Source organism: Columba livia, chromosome 12 (genome assembly GCF_036013475.1).
Source record: "Columba livia isolate bColLiv1 breed racing homer chromosome 12, bColLiv1.pat.W.v2, whole genome shotgun sequence".
NCBI classification, from domain to species: domain Eukaryota; kingdom Metazoa; phylum Chordata; class Aves; order Columbiformes; family Columbidae; genus Columba; species Columba livia.
The window spans coordinates 6449732-6465900 of NC_088613.1; the positions used below are offsets into that span (position 1 = coordinate 6449732).

A 16169-nucleotide genomic window follows, 5' to 3' on the forward strand; every position below is an offset into this window, starting at 1 on the left:
CCAAACCACGGTCCCGTGGGGTCGCTGAGAGCCGGCACAGTCCCGCTCGCACCCTGGCACTGTACCTGCTCTGAGGGGCCCGGGGTGCTGCGGTCCCCAGGCCCACGCCGGCCCACGCGGAGCGGCCGTTTCCAACGGCTTCGCCGCTCCTTCCCGCGGGCGCTCAGAACCCGCCGCCCCAGGCGGCCGACAGAGGAAAGCGGGAGAAAGCGCCTTTCGCGCCACCGCCGCCCGAGCTCCGCCGCAGAGGGGGCAGTCCCGGGCCTCGCTACGCCCCGGCACGACAAGCCCCGCCCGGGCACGCTCTGACCGGCCCCGGCGAGCGGCCGGGCTGACCGGGCTCCGCGAGGGGCCGGCGCCGGGCGGCCGGCGCTGCCCTGCCCTGCCCTCCCCCGCGGCGGCGCTGCCGGGCGGTGCGGAGCCTGCGCACTGGGCTCCCGCGTCCCCTTCTGCCCGGCCGGCAGTCGCGCGTCCCGGCGCTGAAGATGGCGGAGGGCGGCGGCGGCGCGGCCCCCCCCTCCTGCTCTTCCTCCTCCTCCTCCTCCTTGAAGGGGCTGCGGGAGCAGATGGGTGAGAGCCGGCGGCGCGGCCCTGGGCCGGGAGGAAAATGGGGGTGAGGGGGTTTGTCCCGGTCTGGAGACCCCCGTGCTCCGGCGGCCCAAGGGCACCGGTGGGGCCCGGTGCCACCCCCCGCTCGCCTTCCGCCCCGCAGCACGGCCGGCCGCTTTCCCGGGGCGGGGGGAAGGGGCCGCGGGTGGGCGGCCGCCGCAGGCCGCTGGGCTTTGTGTCCGGCTGAGGGAGAGGCGCCGCTCCCGCCTCCCGGGCTGCCCGGCCGGGCGGGACTGTGGGGCTGCGGGGCGTCCTGCCCGCCCCCCGAGCCGTTAGTTGCTGACTCGGGACCTCTCGCAGCTCGTAGCCAGCAGCAGGGCGGCTGCAGGATGGCTCGGTTGCACGGATCGCCCATTTTTCACCACTTCATGACGGGCTGAACTTCTCGGTTTCTCTGGTGCTGGCAGCTATTGCGGATGGCTCGTCCCAGCGATGGGTCTGGTGGCTGCCCCGAGTGCAGAAGGCAGAGGCAGTGGCCTTGATTCTTAATCAAAGATTTAATAATGCCTGGACTTTTTTTTTACTGATGTCTTAAGAGGGCTAAAGAAACTCTCCTTTGATTTAGTCCTCGGGTGTTCTTATGTGCCTGTTTATACTGAAGGTCCTTAATAATATCATACTCTGAAATGTGCATGCGTGATGTATGTTCCAAGCATAAATCCGTGGTGCATCTCCACACGTTAGCTTTGTAAGTGAGCCATTAGAAAAGGTAAATATTTTCTTATCCCAGACTGAAAAAAATAATAAGCAAAGAAAAACGTGTTTTCATCTAAACTAACTAACTTGGACTATGTACAAAAACTACTCTGACAGCCTCTCGCTTGATTGTTTTAAATGTACCTGTGTAATTACATAAAGAAGGGTGCTGGCAAAAGGTCCTGACTGCACAACTCTCATCTGGCAGTCTTCTTCAGTGTGTAGTGTGTCAGAAATATTACTTAATTACTTTTTATTTCTCTTTCAAAAATAAGACAATCTAGTGCTCCAGAAGGATAACGATCTGCCAAAAGAGTGCTTCTCACCTGCACAGACCATGTCTATTTGATCCTCCTCCTCGCTGCCAGAACTGCTGAATTTTCTTTTGTGAGCTGGATGCTTTAAAATGTGGTTCCGAAGTTTTTCTAAATCGGAGGGCACTCATGTTTGCTTACAGCTGTCATGACCTAGATTGAGTCCCAAAGCCGAGGTGGAATGTTCCTTGAAGCAGGTAGCTCCATCTCTCTTTAGATATGCACATGTTCCAATGTGCACATCATGTTAAGAAAACAAAACCAAACAAAACCCTTATTACATCCTGGAAAGGCTAGACCTTGAATTTATTTTTCCTTGGGGGGGTGGGTAGAAGTCACTGAACCAGAATCTAAACTTCAATTTACATAGAATGCATTTTTAGCAGTTACGTGCTAAAAGATGAACTCGTTGCTAATGAGAATTGAAGCAATACTGCCTATGAGTGCACAGGCCACTGCGGTTCTGCTCCTGACTTCTTGTCAGCAGCACTCCCTCGCTCCCTGGGGAAAGCAAATGATGTTTAGAAATCATCCTTGCAAGCCAGTGGTTAACAGTGGAATTTGCAAGATAATTACCAGTGTATTTGCTGATGTTTGGAGAAGTCCTGAGCAGCAACCAAGTCTGATACCGCAGCTGTTTGGAGAAGATGTAGAGAAAAAAATAGACAAGGAGGAGGAACCTCTTTTGGTCCCAAGTTACTGTCTGGCAGGTTTGGAAAGGAAAGTAACTTTCTGCCTTTCTGAGCCCAGCTGGCTGCATGGGGAGCTTCTCAGTTCCAGAGTACCCGCTAACTAGAAAACTTGCACCAGTTTATGCTGGTTTTTGGGCAGTTGTGTACTTTGCCATCTTGATCAATTGACAGCAAACATCTATAAAAAATAAATACAGTGCTGTGAGTACCTCCAGCCCTTTGCCAATGAACTTGTGGTTGGGAACCACACATTTGAGGCCAATAAATATAAATGGGTGGCATCTTGCTGAGAAACCACAGCTCCTTGTGATAGTCCAGCTAGGAGGTATATATCCCTTTTGTATAGATGCCTTTTGTGGGTCCTTATTCAAGACACTGTTGGATTCTGCCCTGTGTTACCAGCCTCTTGATACTGGTTTGATCTATAGCTGGTTGGTCATTGTTAATTATTTTAGGCCTTGAAAGTGTAGAATCCCATGGTGCTGCTTGTTGCTAACTTTTGTACCATTGTGATACGTTTAGAGAGAGTTTTCTTGCCAGTTCAAGCTAGTATTGAGGTAAGGAAAAGGTGTTTCTCTTTCTTTGGGGATCATCATTAAGATTCTGCAGGCAAAATCATGCCAGCTGTGTCAGTTCTACGATTCCTTTGCAATAATCTGCTCTTACACCCGTCCAATCTCACTTCCTTTGGGTGGACAACAAAAGCAGAATTTGCTACTACAATTAGAAGCTAGTTAACATGTTTATCTGTGATGCACGAACGTTATTTCACATTAGAAATTAATTGTGATTGTACATTGGAACACAGCAGTGCATAAATGGCAGGTTTTTACTCCATTCTTGGGATCTGTGCTTGCTGCTGTCATCCCTCAGGGATAAGGAGGAATTTTTTTGCTCCTAATACCATAAGCAGTGCTGAGCTTGTTAAGATTTGAGAAGAGGAGCATAGACAGTTACTTGTGGTTTACCCAGTAAGTGAGGTTTTTCTTGAGTGGTATCAGAATAAATATATATATATAATTTAAGCTGTTGTAGCCTACATTTGTTATTTTATCTTCATTTTCACAGCAATACTAAAATCTCCTATCCTGTCTTTTGTAGTATCTGTGGTAGAGATTGCGTATTTGCTTTTGCCAGAGCTTGACTTCCTTGTTGCTAGGATTTCCACTAACTTATTGAATCACTGCTGTGATGGTTGTTTAAAACAGTATATTAAAATGATGTATGTATATTTTCCTTTCCAAGATCTAGAGGATCTTTTAGGAAACCTGTTTCAGGACATGGGACAAAAATGAAGTGTCCTTTCCAACAAATCTGGTTGCAGGCGTAATTCCCATGACCTGTGTGGCCAGGCCAAATTTTGTCAGAAGTTGTCTAATAAAATAACAGCTTCACTGTGTCTAATCAGTTGTTCCTTCTTGTGTAAGTGACACTGTCTGGCTTTGTCTGTCTTGCCTGGAGCACAGTTCCTGGTAACTTCTTTACCAAACAAGAACACACAGAATTGGCGTGAAAAGAAGGCTGGATGGATAACTAATAGTGAAACTTCATTACTCAAGCAAGTACCAAGGAGCATGTGCAGATTTGTCTGGTCTCTAGGTTGTAGTTACAAAACGTAACTTAAAAACACAGGTTTGTACCAACACCTATGGAAGTATTAGAGAACCCCTTGGCAGTCTTGGTGACAGTGCTCACCAGCTTCTGCTGTGGGACTCTGCCTAGAGAAAAAGATTTGGAATCCAGAAGCATCTGTCAGTTGGACAACCAGTGAGCTCTGTGTTAGAACTGCTTGCTGGGAGAAATATTTGACTTTTGAATTTGGATCCTTAAAAACCTTAGGGATTTACAAAGTGGTTGTGAGCAGAGGTGGGCTTCAAAACTTCTCTGGGAAGCAGTAACACAAGGAAACCTTTGGCAGGTTTCTGACAGCATGGGGGTGTTACAGCACAAGCATCTTCAGTGTTTGATTGTTGTCTGTCCTGGTGGTATTTGTATAAATCACTCACGCACGTTCCATCTGTGGAGCAAAGGTGGCCCAGTGACCCACGCATTCCGCTGCTGTTCACTAGATCTGGCTTCAGTTTCTTGTTTTGTCAAACCCCTGGTAACTTTGGAGAAGGTCTTTAAGGTTCTTCCGTGATTCTGTTTTCTCTGCATGAAAGTACCATTGACACTGCTTTACAGAGTGCCAAGCTGATAAATGCAAAGAACTGCACAGAAATTGGATTTCATGTAGTTCCCAGTGCAGAGAGAGAACATTCCCAAGCTGGGCTGAGTACTTAATGTAATTGTAACGGCTATGAGCCCTAATTTCATTTTCTTCTTGTTTGTGGAAATGCAGTAGTACGGAGTAGGGATAATTTCATGGTGATCCATAAAGATGTATGCTGTTTATTAGGCGCTTAACATTTTTAAGAATACTTCCAGTTGTATGTGATTTATAAAAAAGGTTTTTTTCTAATTTAAAACTAAATTATTGAGCTTTCTCCAAATGTATTCAAGAAATGTATTCTCCTAGCTGTAACAAAAAAAAATATCAAAACTATGCATATACAGCATGTTTTGGAAATTTTGTATACAGATTGTTCCATTCTCTACATATGTCCTCGTGTGTTAAAATTACAAAAGGTAAATTTGGATTCCATGCTTCAGTTCAGATGGAAGTGTGACACAAATAAGGACTTGCAAGGCTCTAATGGTGAGAGCCCAGATATTGTGGCTTGTGCTGTTCCAGTGTGCACAGCCTCCAAATGTGACCAGAATAAGAACTGCTTCTTTATACACTTGTGCTTTTCAAAAAGAAAGCGGATAGGAATATTTAAAGTAATTATATGCTATTACTCTCAGGTTTTGAAAGTGATAAGCGAGTTAAGAAGAAAAGCAGTGGGTTACTATGAGATAAATGGAAGAAATACTCTGGGTTGGTCATAATCATAGGGGTATCAAATGCTGCTGTCTCTAAACTTGATTCAATAACTGGAGGTGCTTGCAGTCCTGTTGTGAAAGGATACCCTGATACATACAATTCTGAGCATGCAATTTTAATGACTTCTCTCAATATGATTTATCAGATGATAAGTGATACCTCAAAAACAAACAGGGGATTTCAAGTTCCTGCTACAAATAAATTAGCACCATTTAGCTTCCAATTATGCAGCTTGCAACCAGGTAACTCCTAATTGATTATATGCTTTCAATGTATTTGCACGTTCCTGTCCAATAATTAAAAATGTTGTAGATGCTGGTGATTAACTTGTTTGGAGTGAGGGATTCAGGGAAGAAGAACCAGATGTTGCTCCAGGTGTTTTTGTTTGGCAGAGCAGCCTCAGGTGCCCTGCGCGACACCTCAGCCGCCCGCCCTGTGTGCCCGTGGTGTTCACAGTGTGTGGAAATCCACTTTCAGGAGGCCAGGCCAGGCTGTTTGACATTTGTTTTCTTCTAAATGATTTTCATTTTTCAGTCAGTTTTGAATTTGTGCTTTCTCAGTGAAGGACCCACAGCTGAAGTTGCCTTTGAAGAAAACAGTTACCATTAGCCATGCTCAGAATGCTTGTCTTTCTTTGTAGTGTTTTTTACCTTCATAATTCATAGAGAACTTTTAAAATACAGGTTTATGAGTACTTAACTGGCTCTTAATTTACAGACACCATCTGTTTAAATGCACTGACCTGAATCTCAGGAGGGAGCAAAGATACTGTAGTGGCCTGTGAATTGCCTTCTCCGGGCAAGTGTTTTAGAGCTTCCAAGTGTTAAAATTCCTCACCCAAGTCCAAGAATGATTAGACACAATAATATAGAAGTCCTGTAGAGATCTTTATACTTAAATAAATGTATTCTGTTAAACTGAAAGTTTATGCTCTGCGTAGTTTTGGCAAGAGAATTTCTTGAAGGAAGGTAATTTTGCAGCACAGTGTTCGTCAGTGATACGTAAGTTGTGTTCTGGACATTCAAAACCAAGGACAGTCGTCTCCAGACCAGCTCAGCAAGTGTCACCTTACTCACTTTCACATTTTTTCTGAAAGACTTTTCTGCCAATACATAGTGAATTAAGTGAAAACGTGGTCTATTTGCTTCTTTTGCCCATTTATCCTGCTTGAGTTTTCACACGCGATTGTCATTTTTCTCTTACCCATTCTTCAAGCACTTCAGGGCACGGACTGATTCATGATTACTTTGCTGGGGTCTTACATTACTTGCAATTGAATGCCTCAGAACTTTCATTTTTTAATTAGCTAGGTTAAGAAAACCTGCCGTTTCATTCCTTTTACATTTCGTAGCATTGTGTTCTGCTCTAGCAGTCAGTTTGCTACATTAAACGCTCTGTGGACCTGCTAGTGTCTTACAGCACTGTTCTGGTGCATGGCGGTATTGACTGATTTGAGTCTGGAGGCTGTTCTCAAGGAGTAAATGCCAACACATTCCTTCCTCTTCTGAAGCAGAGACAGTGTTTGAATGAGCTCTGGAGTTGCCGTAAGAAATTCAGCAAGTGTAAAAGGCAAAAGCAGTAGTTTTCACTGCTATCATGTGAAGGAGCTATTATCCTTCTATCTAAAGAAAGCTCAAAATGCTGTTTTCACAGGGTTTGTCTCAAGTTAGTTGTGACTTGTAGTGCTAGGCTGCGTTCTTTGCTGGCATTGTTTGGGCCGAGTGTATTAAACAATAGCCAGCCTGCAAAGAAAGGGACAAAAGCGTTTTCAAGAACATGCTTCAGCAAGCAAAAGAAAGCAGGCTGCTCAGGAAAGGGGGAAAGAAGTTTGCTGATTTCCAGTGTTAGGAACAGTGCAATATGAAACAAAGAAATCATACAATGGGGAAAACAGATGTGAAAGAGGAGAAGAGAGCAGGAGTTGTCTTGAAGTTATTTTCGCAGTGGCCGTGCAGGATTGTGAGCAGGAATTAGCTTAAGGGCGGCCCCAGAGCTGGAGTAAAGCAGAGGTAGCTGATTTCTATCTGTCTGACTTTTGCTGATGCTTGAGCTGGAATTACAGTAGGAACTAAACTGCTCAGAGTAGGTTAGAAGTGGGACTGCGCTAACATCTGTTAATCCAGTCCAATGTGAGGGACAAAACACATTACATTTTTTTTTCCTAAAGCCTGAGGCACTGGAAAGTGTTCGTAAAGAAAGAAAATGATCTGTACAGCAGAGTGGGGACTAATAATCTTCCACTCTGTATTTAAAACTCCACCATTTTGCCTTTTTGGTGCTGTAGCTGTAAAATCTGTTTCTAATTTTGTCAAGTTTGGAGTGTTTAATCTGTATACACCTATATATATTATGTCACGCAACTGCTACTTTTCACAGTGAATCCACTTGAAATGGTGTAAGGGCATATTTATTATAAACTGCTTTCGTTTTAGTCCAGTGTATAATATTTTGGAATTTCCACTATGCAGAAACAGGTAAATACTGATTTCTGTTACGCTTGGGAAGGTTCACAAGGGACTTTTCATCATGGTTTATTGCATCAGCATTGCAGTCAGTGTCTAATATATCTTTAGAATAAATCCCTCAAGGTGGATGAAAGCAATTTCTATCTGTTTTGCAGTTGGTGAGAAGAGTTTGTAGTTGCCAACCTGCAGAAACTTTGTGCAGAAATATCTTCTTTCCATCTAAAATGCAGCTTTAATGTCTTCTGGTGGAGAATTTTACAGAGAGTACGAATACCTTGGTGCCTTGCTCTTTCACTGAGAAACAGAATGAGTGTTCCAAGCTTTCCAAACCTCTGGCTTCCCTGTGTCTTACTCAGACTGTGTTTCTATACAGCAGAGAAACAACAGCAACGTGTGGCCGTTTGCTAAAGAACATGTTTGGGACTGCAAGGCAAGGCTCGTATTTCCTTTATGTAGGAAGCATCAGCTCCAAAGAAAGGTCATTGTGCAGATAAGCTTGGTAAGCACAACACAATAAACAGATTAATAACTAATGCCGGGTAGAGCACGGAAATGATCCGAGTTGCATTAAAGCTTGCAGAGAGTTGGGAATGTGGGATCTGGAGAAGTGTCCCCTTTGGAGGACCTTTTTGTACAAATCATGGTATCATCTCAAAAGAGATTGGTGAAAGATTGTGTTTAAGAAAAAAGGGGTGACAAGTGGATCATGCAGAATGCAAAGTCTTTTCACATGCCTTTGGGAAGGTGAAGGAGAGAGCAGCAAGGGCGAAAGTCAAGGCAGCAGAAAGCCAGGGAATGAGAGCAGACTGTCTGCTGTGGTTCGGTTCCATCTCTTTCAGGTGGTGAACAATAACATACCTTACTAATACAGAGCCCCATATTGCAAAGCCAGGTGTGTTTTCCCGAGAAGGGGGTGGATTTAACTTGTGGGCCCTGTGTGCACGGTACACAGCGCTTCTTACCCACCTTATGATGGCTTTTCCAAGAGTTGGTGACATCTCTTCTTGCTCTTTAAGCGTTGTGCTGTCAGTTGTTTTTCCCATGAAGTAGAAAGAAGCATAACTTTTGGTCGAGCAGTGTGAGCAGGGTTACGATAAGAAAACACAAGTGACAGCAGGAGTGAGTAAAACCTCCATATGAGATACATTCACAGTACGTATCACTAGTGTTTGGACTCAGGATGGTACCCACCTGCTGTGGCTATTGGACAATGTTAGAGCGTGCCTGACTGTGGAAAGTTTTTGGAAGTGGCTGCCAGTTCTTTTAAGGACAAATTTTGGCTCCTTGGTCTTTGCTTGTATTACATTCAAGTTAGGTTTAGATTGTGTGCTTCCCCTAGGGAAAAGTGTGCAGACATCAACCCACAAATTAACCAGCATCCTTCCTGGTGCCTGCCTGAGTGTGCCCAAGGCTGAACAAACACGCTAACATGCCTTTGAGATTGCTTCTGCTGTATCTTTGTAGGTTTCCTTGTAAGAAATAAGTAGTGTTTTGTTAATGACGCAAATTTTTTTTAATGTTTCCAGCTCTTAGTCGGAGTATGGATGTTTAAGGTTAAGTAAAAACTTACATTAAAACGTGCCACAGATACTTACGTGAGGAGCTGCTAATTCATGCACATACAAAGGAATGCTTGTGTCAAGCAGTTTTCCAGTGGGATCGATACTTGTGATGAACTGAAGAAATTGTCCTAAAGTGTCTTGAACATTGGGAAGGAAACCTGATTGTTGTAGAGAACTAGCTGCAGAAATGGATTTAAGGGGAGGAAAGCACAGAAAGGTAATAAAATAGGTATTCTGTGCAGGAAATAAGTATAGAATGAAAGTGTGTAAAGAGTCTGGAATAAGGATAAGACACCAGGAAGGCCGCCTGGCCGGCTGAAGCTGAGAGACGGCGTGTACCGATTTCTGGAGATCTGTGTGCTTCCCATCTGGTGGCTGCCCAGACACAACAGGAGAACCATCTGCCTTCCAGCTGGTCCGTCAGGAGGTGCCTACTGAGAGGCTGGTGTGTTTGGTTGTGGAGCTGTCAGTCCTTGCAGCCCAGAGATGGGACGTGAGGATCAACGGGGAGAGACAGAAAGAAGGGGGAAAGCGGGGAAGAGAGGAATGCACACAGAGAGGGCTCCTCTGGTCATCATTAGAATGTGTTGTCCGCCTGTTTATGTGAGGGTGCGTCCCTCTTCTGGTGTCCTTTAAACAAGGAGTAGCGGTGTAAAACCAGTACCTGATTTTTAAAGCATCTAACATATGATCTTGCATCCGTTTGTCTTAACCTGTGTTAATTAGTGAGTGGAAATCAGCTTAAAAGGCTGCGCAGAAATCTCAAACTTGAATGCTGACTTCCTCCAGCTTTCCTGAAAGCATGTACAAAAATTATTAAAAGGAAAAGGATCATGGCAGCGTTACTGAAATGATGACTGTCTGCTAGACAAACAGCTGCCTGCAGTAGAGCAAGACAAGCAAAAATGGCATTTTGCAGATATGACACAGTTTGCTATAAAAATAGAGATATTTGCTGGGAGGTTCAAACTCATTTTGTATGTTGTTTATTGGCTTCTTGTTACCTGCTTTAAGCTTATATGAATACATAAAATCCTTAACTTTCAGGAGACCTCCTAACCTTCCTTTCAAAGGCTTAGTCTGGGATTTTTTTCGTTTGTTTGCTTTGTGTATTGAGTCATTAAATCAGAAGAACCAGAAGGATTGCTGTATAAGTCAGTACTTTCTACTCTGTTTTCTGGTTCTTGATAGGAAGGGTGAAAGATAGTGGGAGAGGCGATGGGGTGGAAGCCCTTGTGAGGTAAAGGGATGGAGCCGGTTCAGTCCCTAACAAGGTTTTACCAAGAACAGCAACTGTGTGGGTCCTTTGACAGCCTTGGCAAAGGCCAAGGGTATTAACTCAGATTGAAATAGGAATAAAGTGTTATTTTTAGCACCGGTCTCTTCAGGGCACGTAGGAAACCTGATCGGCGAAGGGAAGCGCCGTCATGCCCCGCGCGAGGGAGGCGCCACCACACCTGCGTGGTCGCCGTGACCGTGACCATGACTGTGACCGTGCAGAGGGCCATCGGCTTCACCCGGCACGTTGCCTCCTGTAGCAGCCGGTTCCTGGTGCTTCTGTTGGTTTGCTTTACCCACGACACGCTTGGCCAGACACATAGTGCTAACCCATGATGAGGATGCAGAGGGAAAACTGCTTTGCAAATTATCTAACCATTTTGTGTTCCAAATAGCCTTATTTTATTATGCATGAATGCAAATATTATTACTGGCCACAAGCACAGTTTGTACTTTTATTAATTTTAGCTAAAGTAGACTACTGTAAATAAGCACACGCGTTATGCTGATCACAATTATGATCGTGAAAGCCTTTACTGACTGCAGTGGGAGGGGAAGCTCAGGATAGAAATGAGATTTAATTTGCTTTTGAGAAAATTTTTCTTCTCCAGGAAGTTTGCTGCCTGTGTCCCTGAAGGCACCCCCAGTAATGTGGCACATGACACAGGTTGTAGTGAAATGTTGTTAGCTGGTTCCCATTCTGGGGTATTCTGATTAATTACAGAGGTATCAAGCTTATTTTACAGAGATAGTTAGATTTGGGGGAAAATTCTTTTTAGTGGAGCTTTGCTTCATAGCAGACTGCTGCATTCATTGTGGAAAACTAGGCTAAATACGCCTAAGAATATTTAAATGTATTAACAATTAAGATTTCTTTCATCATCGTATCTGTTTTTCTAGAGGTCACAGAGTACAACAGTATGTAATTCATTTTCTTTTACTGTAGTAGAATGTGGATTTTCAAAATCACAGTTTCTTATTATAAATTTACCATAAAATTGACAAGGGCTGTAAAACCTGCCTGTGGACCTGAGACTTGGTGAAGTTGAGCTCATGCATCTTGGGGACATACGTAATGTGATGGCTGTTCCCCTTTTAACAATCTTTTATTCAGGTCCCCAGCTCACCTTTAATTCTACCTTCCTGTTAGTTAAATGGATTGCTTCTGTGTAACGCAAAGGCACCTTTAAATCTGCTACTTTCCAATTTGTAAGCGTGTTGTTTCTATGCAAATAGTGAAGCATTGAAGCAGTGAACACAAATATTTTAACTGCCGGACAAAAAAATCCTGACATAGAAAATCCTTTGGCTAAGTATTTCTAGACTGTTTTCACCTCTCTGTCCTTTGCAAGCTGTCCCGTTTCTGTAACCCACTTTCCTGTTCTGTAGAACCTCAAGTAATTTTATTGCAACCATAATTAATTAAGATGAACTGACTAATTGCTTTGCAGATATGACACATTTTCTAAATGGGTGCCTTCTAATCATGAACATTATTCAAGTGTTTATTTAGTTTTTTAAATGAATAATTCTATGCATAATCGCCTACATCCATTGTGACTGGTTTGTTCAGCGAGATTTCTAATGATAAAATACTTCTGCAAGTAAAATAAGATGAATATTGTACCTGTTCAAATAGCAGCTCGCTTCTTACTGCAACGTTATTACAGAACTTGTGTGCTTAAAGTTTCTGAGTGTTGAAGCAAAATTCCAGCGTTGGTCTTAACTAAACCTGGTGTAGGTATAGGGTGGGTTTATTCTGTTGGGCTCAGTTTTCAGCTGGACTGGGCTGAACTGGGTCAGGCTGCCCAGACACCTCCTGACCTCCTCCCTTGCTGGTGGAGACTGAAGGAAAGATGCAACTGGGTTTCTATGTGTCTTAACTTTAAATAGTATTTGAAAGAGCTTATGGTCTTGCAGCCTTTGTGATCTTCAAAGGTGTCATTGGATAGAAATGCCCTGGCTGTGTATTTTTGCTGTCAGAAAAACCTGCACTAGGCTGATTTTCCTTACGCTATTTTCACATCTGATTGTGTTGAGAATATATAGTTCTGTTGTTCTCCACTTTGTGAATTTTTGGGCTAGATTCCCACCCATGTGACATGCAACAGTGTACGAAATCAGCTTTTTGACTGACTTCTGGTCTGCATAGTGAAGTTACAGTGAGCCCTTTTTTAGCAGTTCTCTTTGCCCATAGCTAATCTTACCGTGTCGCCGTATATCTGCTCTCTGACTCGTTCTAAAAGAGCCTCAGAAATGTATGGGATGGAGCCCAGAAGACTTTTGTTTCGTGCTGCAATGAAAAATTAATTCAAGACATGGCAACAGCTGCGGGTGACAATTTAGAGTTGCTGAATAAGTATTGTAATCTGCATTTATCACTGGCATCACATGGGATTAAACACTTTGAGGTGATTGTTCTTGGGCACAGCCTTAGGGAGGGTTATTGCCATGACACAACTAGTTGTCATGGCAATGGATGGAGAAGAGGGAGACTCTTCCTTCCTCCTTTACATTCTGTACTACTCTATTAAAGGGAAGCCTGAGCTCATGGACAAAGCCGTGTCGTCTTTTACTAAACGTAACACCAAATTCTACCAATCATCCTTCATGTTATGGTTGAAATCACAGCACGTTACTTTAGTGGATTGCCTTTTCTGTTTAAAACAGGTGTCAACCTCTGCGTTCTTGTGTTTGGATGGTTGCATGTGTATTCTTTTGCTTCCCCTGAAGTTTTCTGTAAGAACCAAGTTGATGTCCCTGTATGTGTCGGCCAAGGTGAGGACGAGGTGTCACCACTGTGAGGACACCCCAAAGCTGTACAGGGCAGTGCGGCGATGCTGTCAGGTTGCCCTGCCTGCTTTCCCTGTAATGCTTCACCTTCACACCCTCAAAGGTGATGAATTAAAGCGAAAGTTGATACCAAAATAAAGAAAATCCATGGAAAGTGAAACAGTAAATTAGCCTCCCTGACTTCTTAATGAGTTTCATTATTTAATGAAATTAATACTGCTGGCATTTAATTTCTGTGTGATTAACTGGGAGTCATCACCCTGTAGTTCACCGTGAAACTCAGGTAAGGTAAATGGGTCTCTACACAAATATTTAAATTACTGTTTTGGAGTCTAATTTATAATTAAGGCTTACTTTTGCGGATCCAATTTTAGAAATCCATTGTAAGCATTCCTCAATGGTTTACTTTATGCAGCTCATTCTTTTTGTTTCATGTCGTGAAATAATGAAAGATCTTCATAAACCTTTCCCTGTTTGAGTCTCGTTGGAATGTGATTCTAACAGTGTCAACCAACTACTACATTTTTGTGTTCAGCCTGCAAATATACATGTGGTAGCAAGGAGCTTTTATTAAGTATAAGTCAGACTCATAACTTTACTAAATATTGTTTTTCTTCTTAGAAAAGTTATTTTAAAAGTTTGATTTTTTAAAAAAAACTCTGTAGTCCTTTGCTACACATTTTTAAACATAAGGGTTTGTAACTTGTTTTTACAAAGAACAGCTGTGCCAGGTCTGAAATCTTATTTGACAAGTTTTTTTCCTTACAAGTTGAGCAGTCCCAAATTAGTTATTTAATATAAGGATCTGCAACCTCAAATATAATTTTATGTATTTATTTTAGACATTTATTTCATGAGGTTTGGTTGTAGAGCTGTTCTTACTATGGAATGATTCTTTCTCACAGTTGCTGCAGCCCAAGCCATAGCAGAAGAAAGAAGAAGCCAAAGTGGTGTTAGCCCTGTTGTGGTCCAGACCTCAGTAAATATAAAGACAGCAACTAAACCAGGTATAATTAGTGGTCATTGTTCTTAATGAAGTACTGGGTTCACAAGGGAGAGTTAGTAGGGAATGAATAAAACATCTTTTAAAAATAAGTGTGATGCTCTCTCTTCAGGAGGCATCAGAGCATAAAGCACTTGGTAAATGGTTTGTAGATTCATTGACGGTGTGTATTTTACGACAGACTTTTGCTCTCGACTCGGTCAGAATCCAGCTGATGACGTTACCTGTCTTTTCAACGGGTCATAACAACAAAGATACATGTTGGGGCTTTTGTTTGTGTTTTTTTTTAGTTGTAGTTTTGGTTTGGTTTTTGGGTTTTTTTGTGTTTGCTCTGGTCAGGTTACCAGTTCACTTGTTGCTGAAATTCAAGAGACTTAAGCAGTCTTGGTTTTGCTTAGCCTGCAAATTAGCTATCTGTCCTACAGCACTTTGAATTTGTTATGGTGCGCGAACTATATGTTCTCAGATTTGAATTTTCCTAGATTCCTGTAATTCTTGATCATAGGAATTAATATGTACAAGAATGAGGATCAGAGCTGAATTTGGAATAGGGGTATGTTCTTACACATCTGGCTTCAGCTCAGGTTTTCTTTAGACTGTACACATTTGACCTCTTAATCTTGTGTCTGCTTTCTGCTGCACCTATTAAAAGCAGTGGATTGGTTGTTGTGAGGAAATGAAAAGGGGAAAAAGGAGGGTATTTGGCTTCCTGTGAAGTTTGCAGATGACATCTTTAATCTCCGTATAGACTGCAGGTGGTATGTGTATGTCAGGAAGTTCCATAATCCTTTTGGTGATAAAGACTTTAAATCTTTATTGTTTAAATTTAAATCTTCAAAATAACTGACTACTACATGTCTTCAATTTTTCTTTTGGCAGTGATAGATGGTTCCACTCTAAGAACAGAAGAAAGACAAAGACTGGCCAGGGAACGCAGAGAAGAGCGGGAAAAGCAACATGGTATTTTCATGTTTCATTTAAAATACTATTTCCTAAAATGCTTGTGATAAAGGAGTAACTTACTCTCTTACTCCTTGTTCAGTCACTTTTTTCATCTTGGCTAGGGACAAGAAACAAGGTCTGCTCTTGGTCTTGCATCAGTGACCATCTGTGAACCTGAATGCAGAAGTATTAGATTTGAGAGGAAACATTCCAGAGAATTTTAGCTTCTTGAAACTGTATGTCACTTCTGAGCTTCTATTTGTTAGTGACCACCAAGCGAATTTAGCCAATTTCTTATTGAAAGCCTTCTGAAATGATAACTTTTAGCTTAGAACTGCTTCCTTATAGCCCTGAAGACTGAGGTTTGGGGAACACTGATTCAGAGAAAACCAAAAATGATGTAGGTAGTTGAATGGCTTGATTGTCTTTAACACTGCTCCCATTGTTTCCTAGCATGCTGAAATGACTCCTGGACTGAAGCGTCAGCAATATACGCTTTATCTTAGCAAAGAATCTGAGACCTAAAGAAGAGCATAAAACGCTTGCCCAGCTTTATGCTGTTTGTGAGGGGAATTGGCGTGTCTGTGCAGCATGAGATGGTCACGGTGGGCCCTGCACTCCTGGCTCTTGGTCTCCCAGTTGTGAGGGTGTTGTCTCTATGACCTGTATGTTTGTTTATGTTTGTTTCTTAACATAAAAACAAAGACACAAATCAACAGGAATGATTGTGTTATCCTAACATGGAGAGAGGATAGCACTAGGGCGTATATAAATTCAGAAGTATTTTGGGGGCCTTAGATGTAGATCCTGCCTGTGCATTGTTGGTGTAACTACCGGGTCTCTTGGTTCGCTGCCACAGAAAACACTTCCACTGTGTATCCAGTGGCTT

The 16169-nt window shown here is 42.8% G+C and overlaps 1 protein-coding gene across 30 annotated transcripts in view; it reads left to right on the plus strand.

The window, feature by feature from the left end:
* Nucleotides 1-408: 408 nt before the first annotated feature.
* MAP7D3 (MAP7 domain containing 3) overlaps nt 409-16169 on the plus strand; it is a 44203-nt gene continuing 28442 nt past the window's right edge. For all 30 annotated transcript variants that reach the window (XM_065077556.1, XM_065077560.1, XM_065077565.1 and 27 more), the window contains exons 1-3: nt 409-570; nt 14241-14342; nt 15218-15298. In XM_065077556.1, coding sequence (XP_064933628.1) covers nt 486-570; nt 14241-14342; nt 15218-15298 — 268 coding nt within the window. In that variant the 5' untranslated portion in view covers nt 409-485. The remainder of the gene's footprint in view (nt 571-14240; nt 14343-15217; nt 15299-16169) is intronic.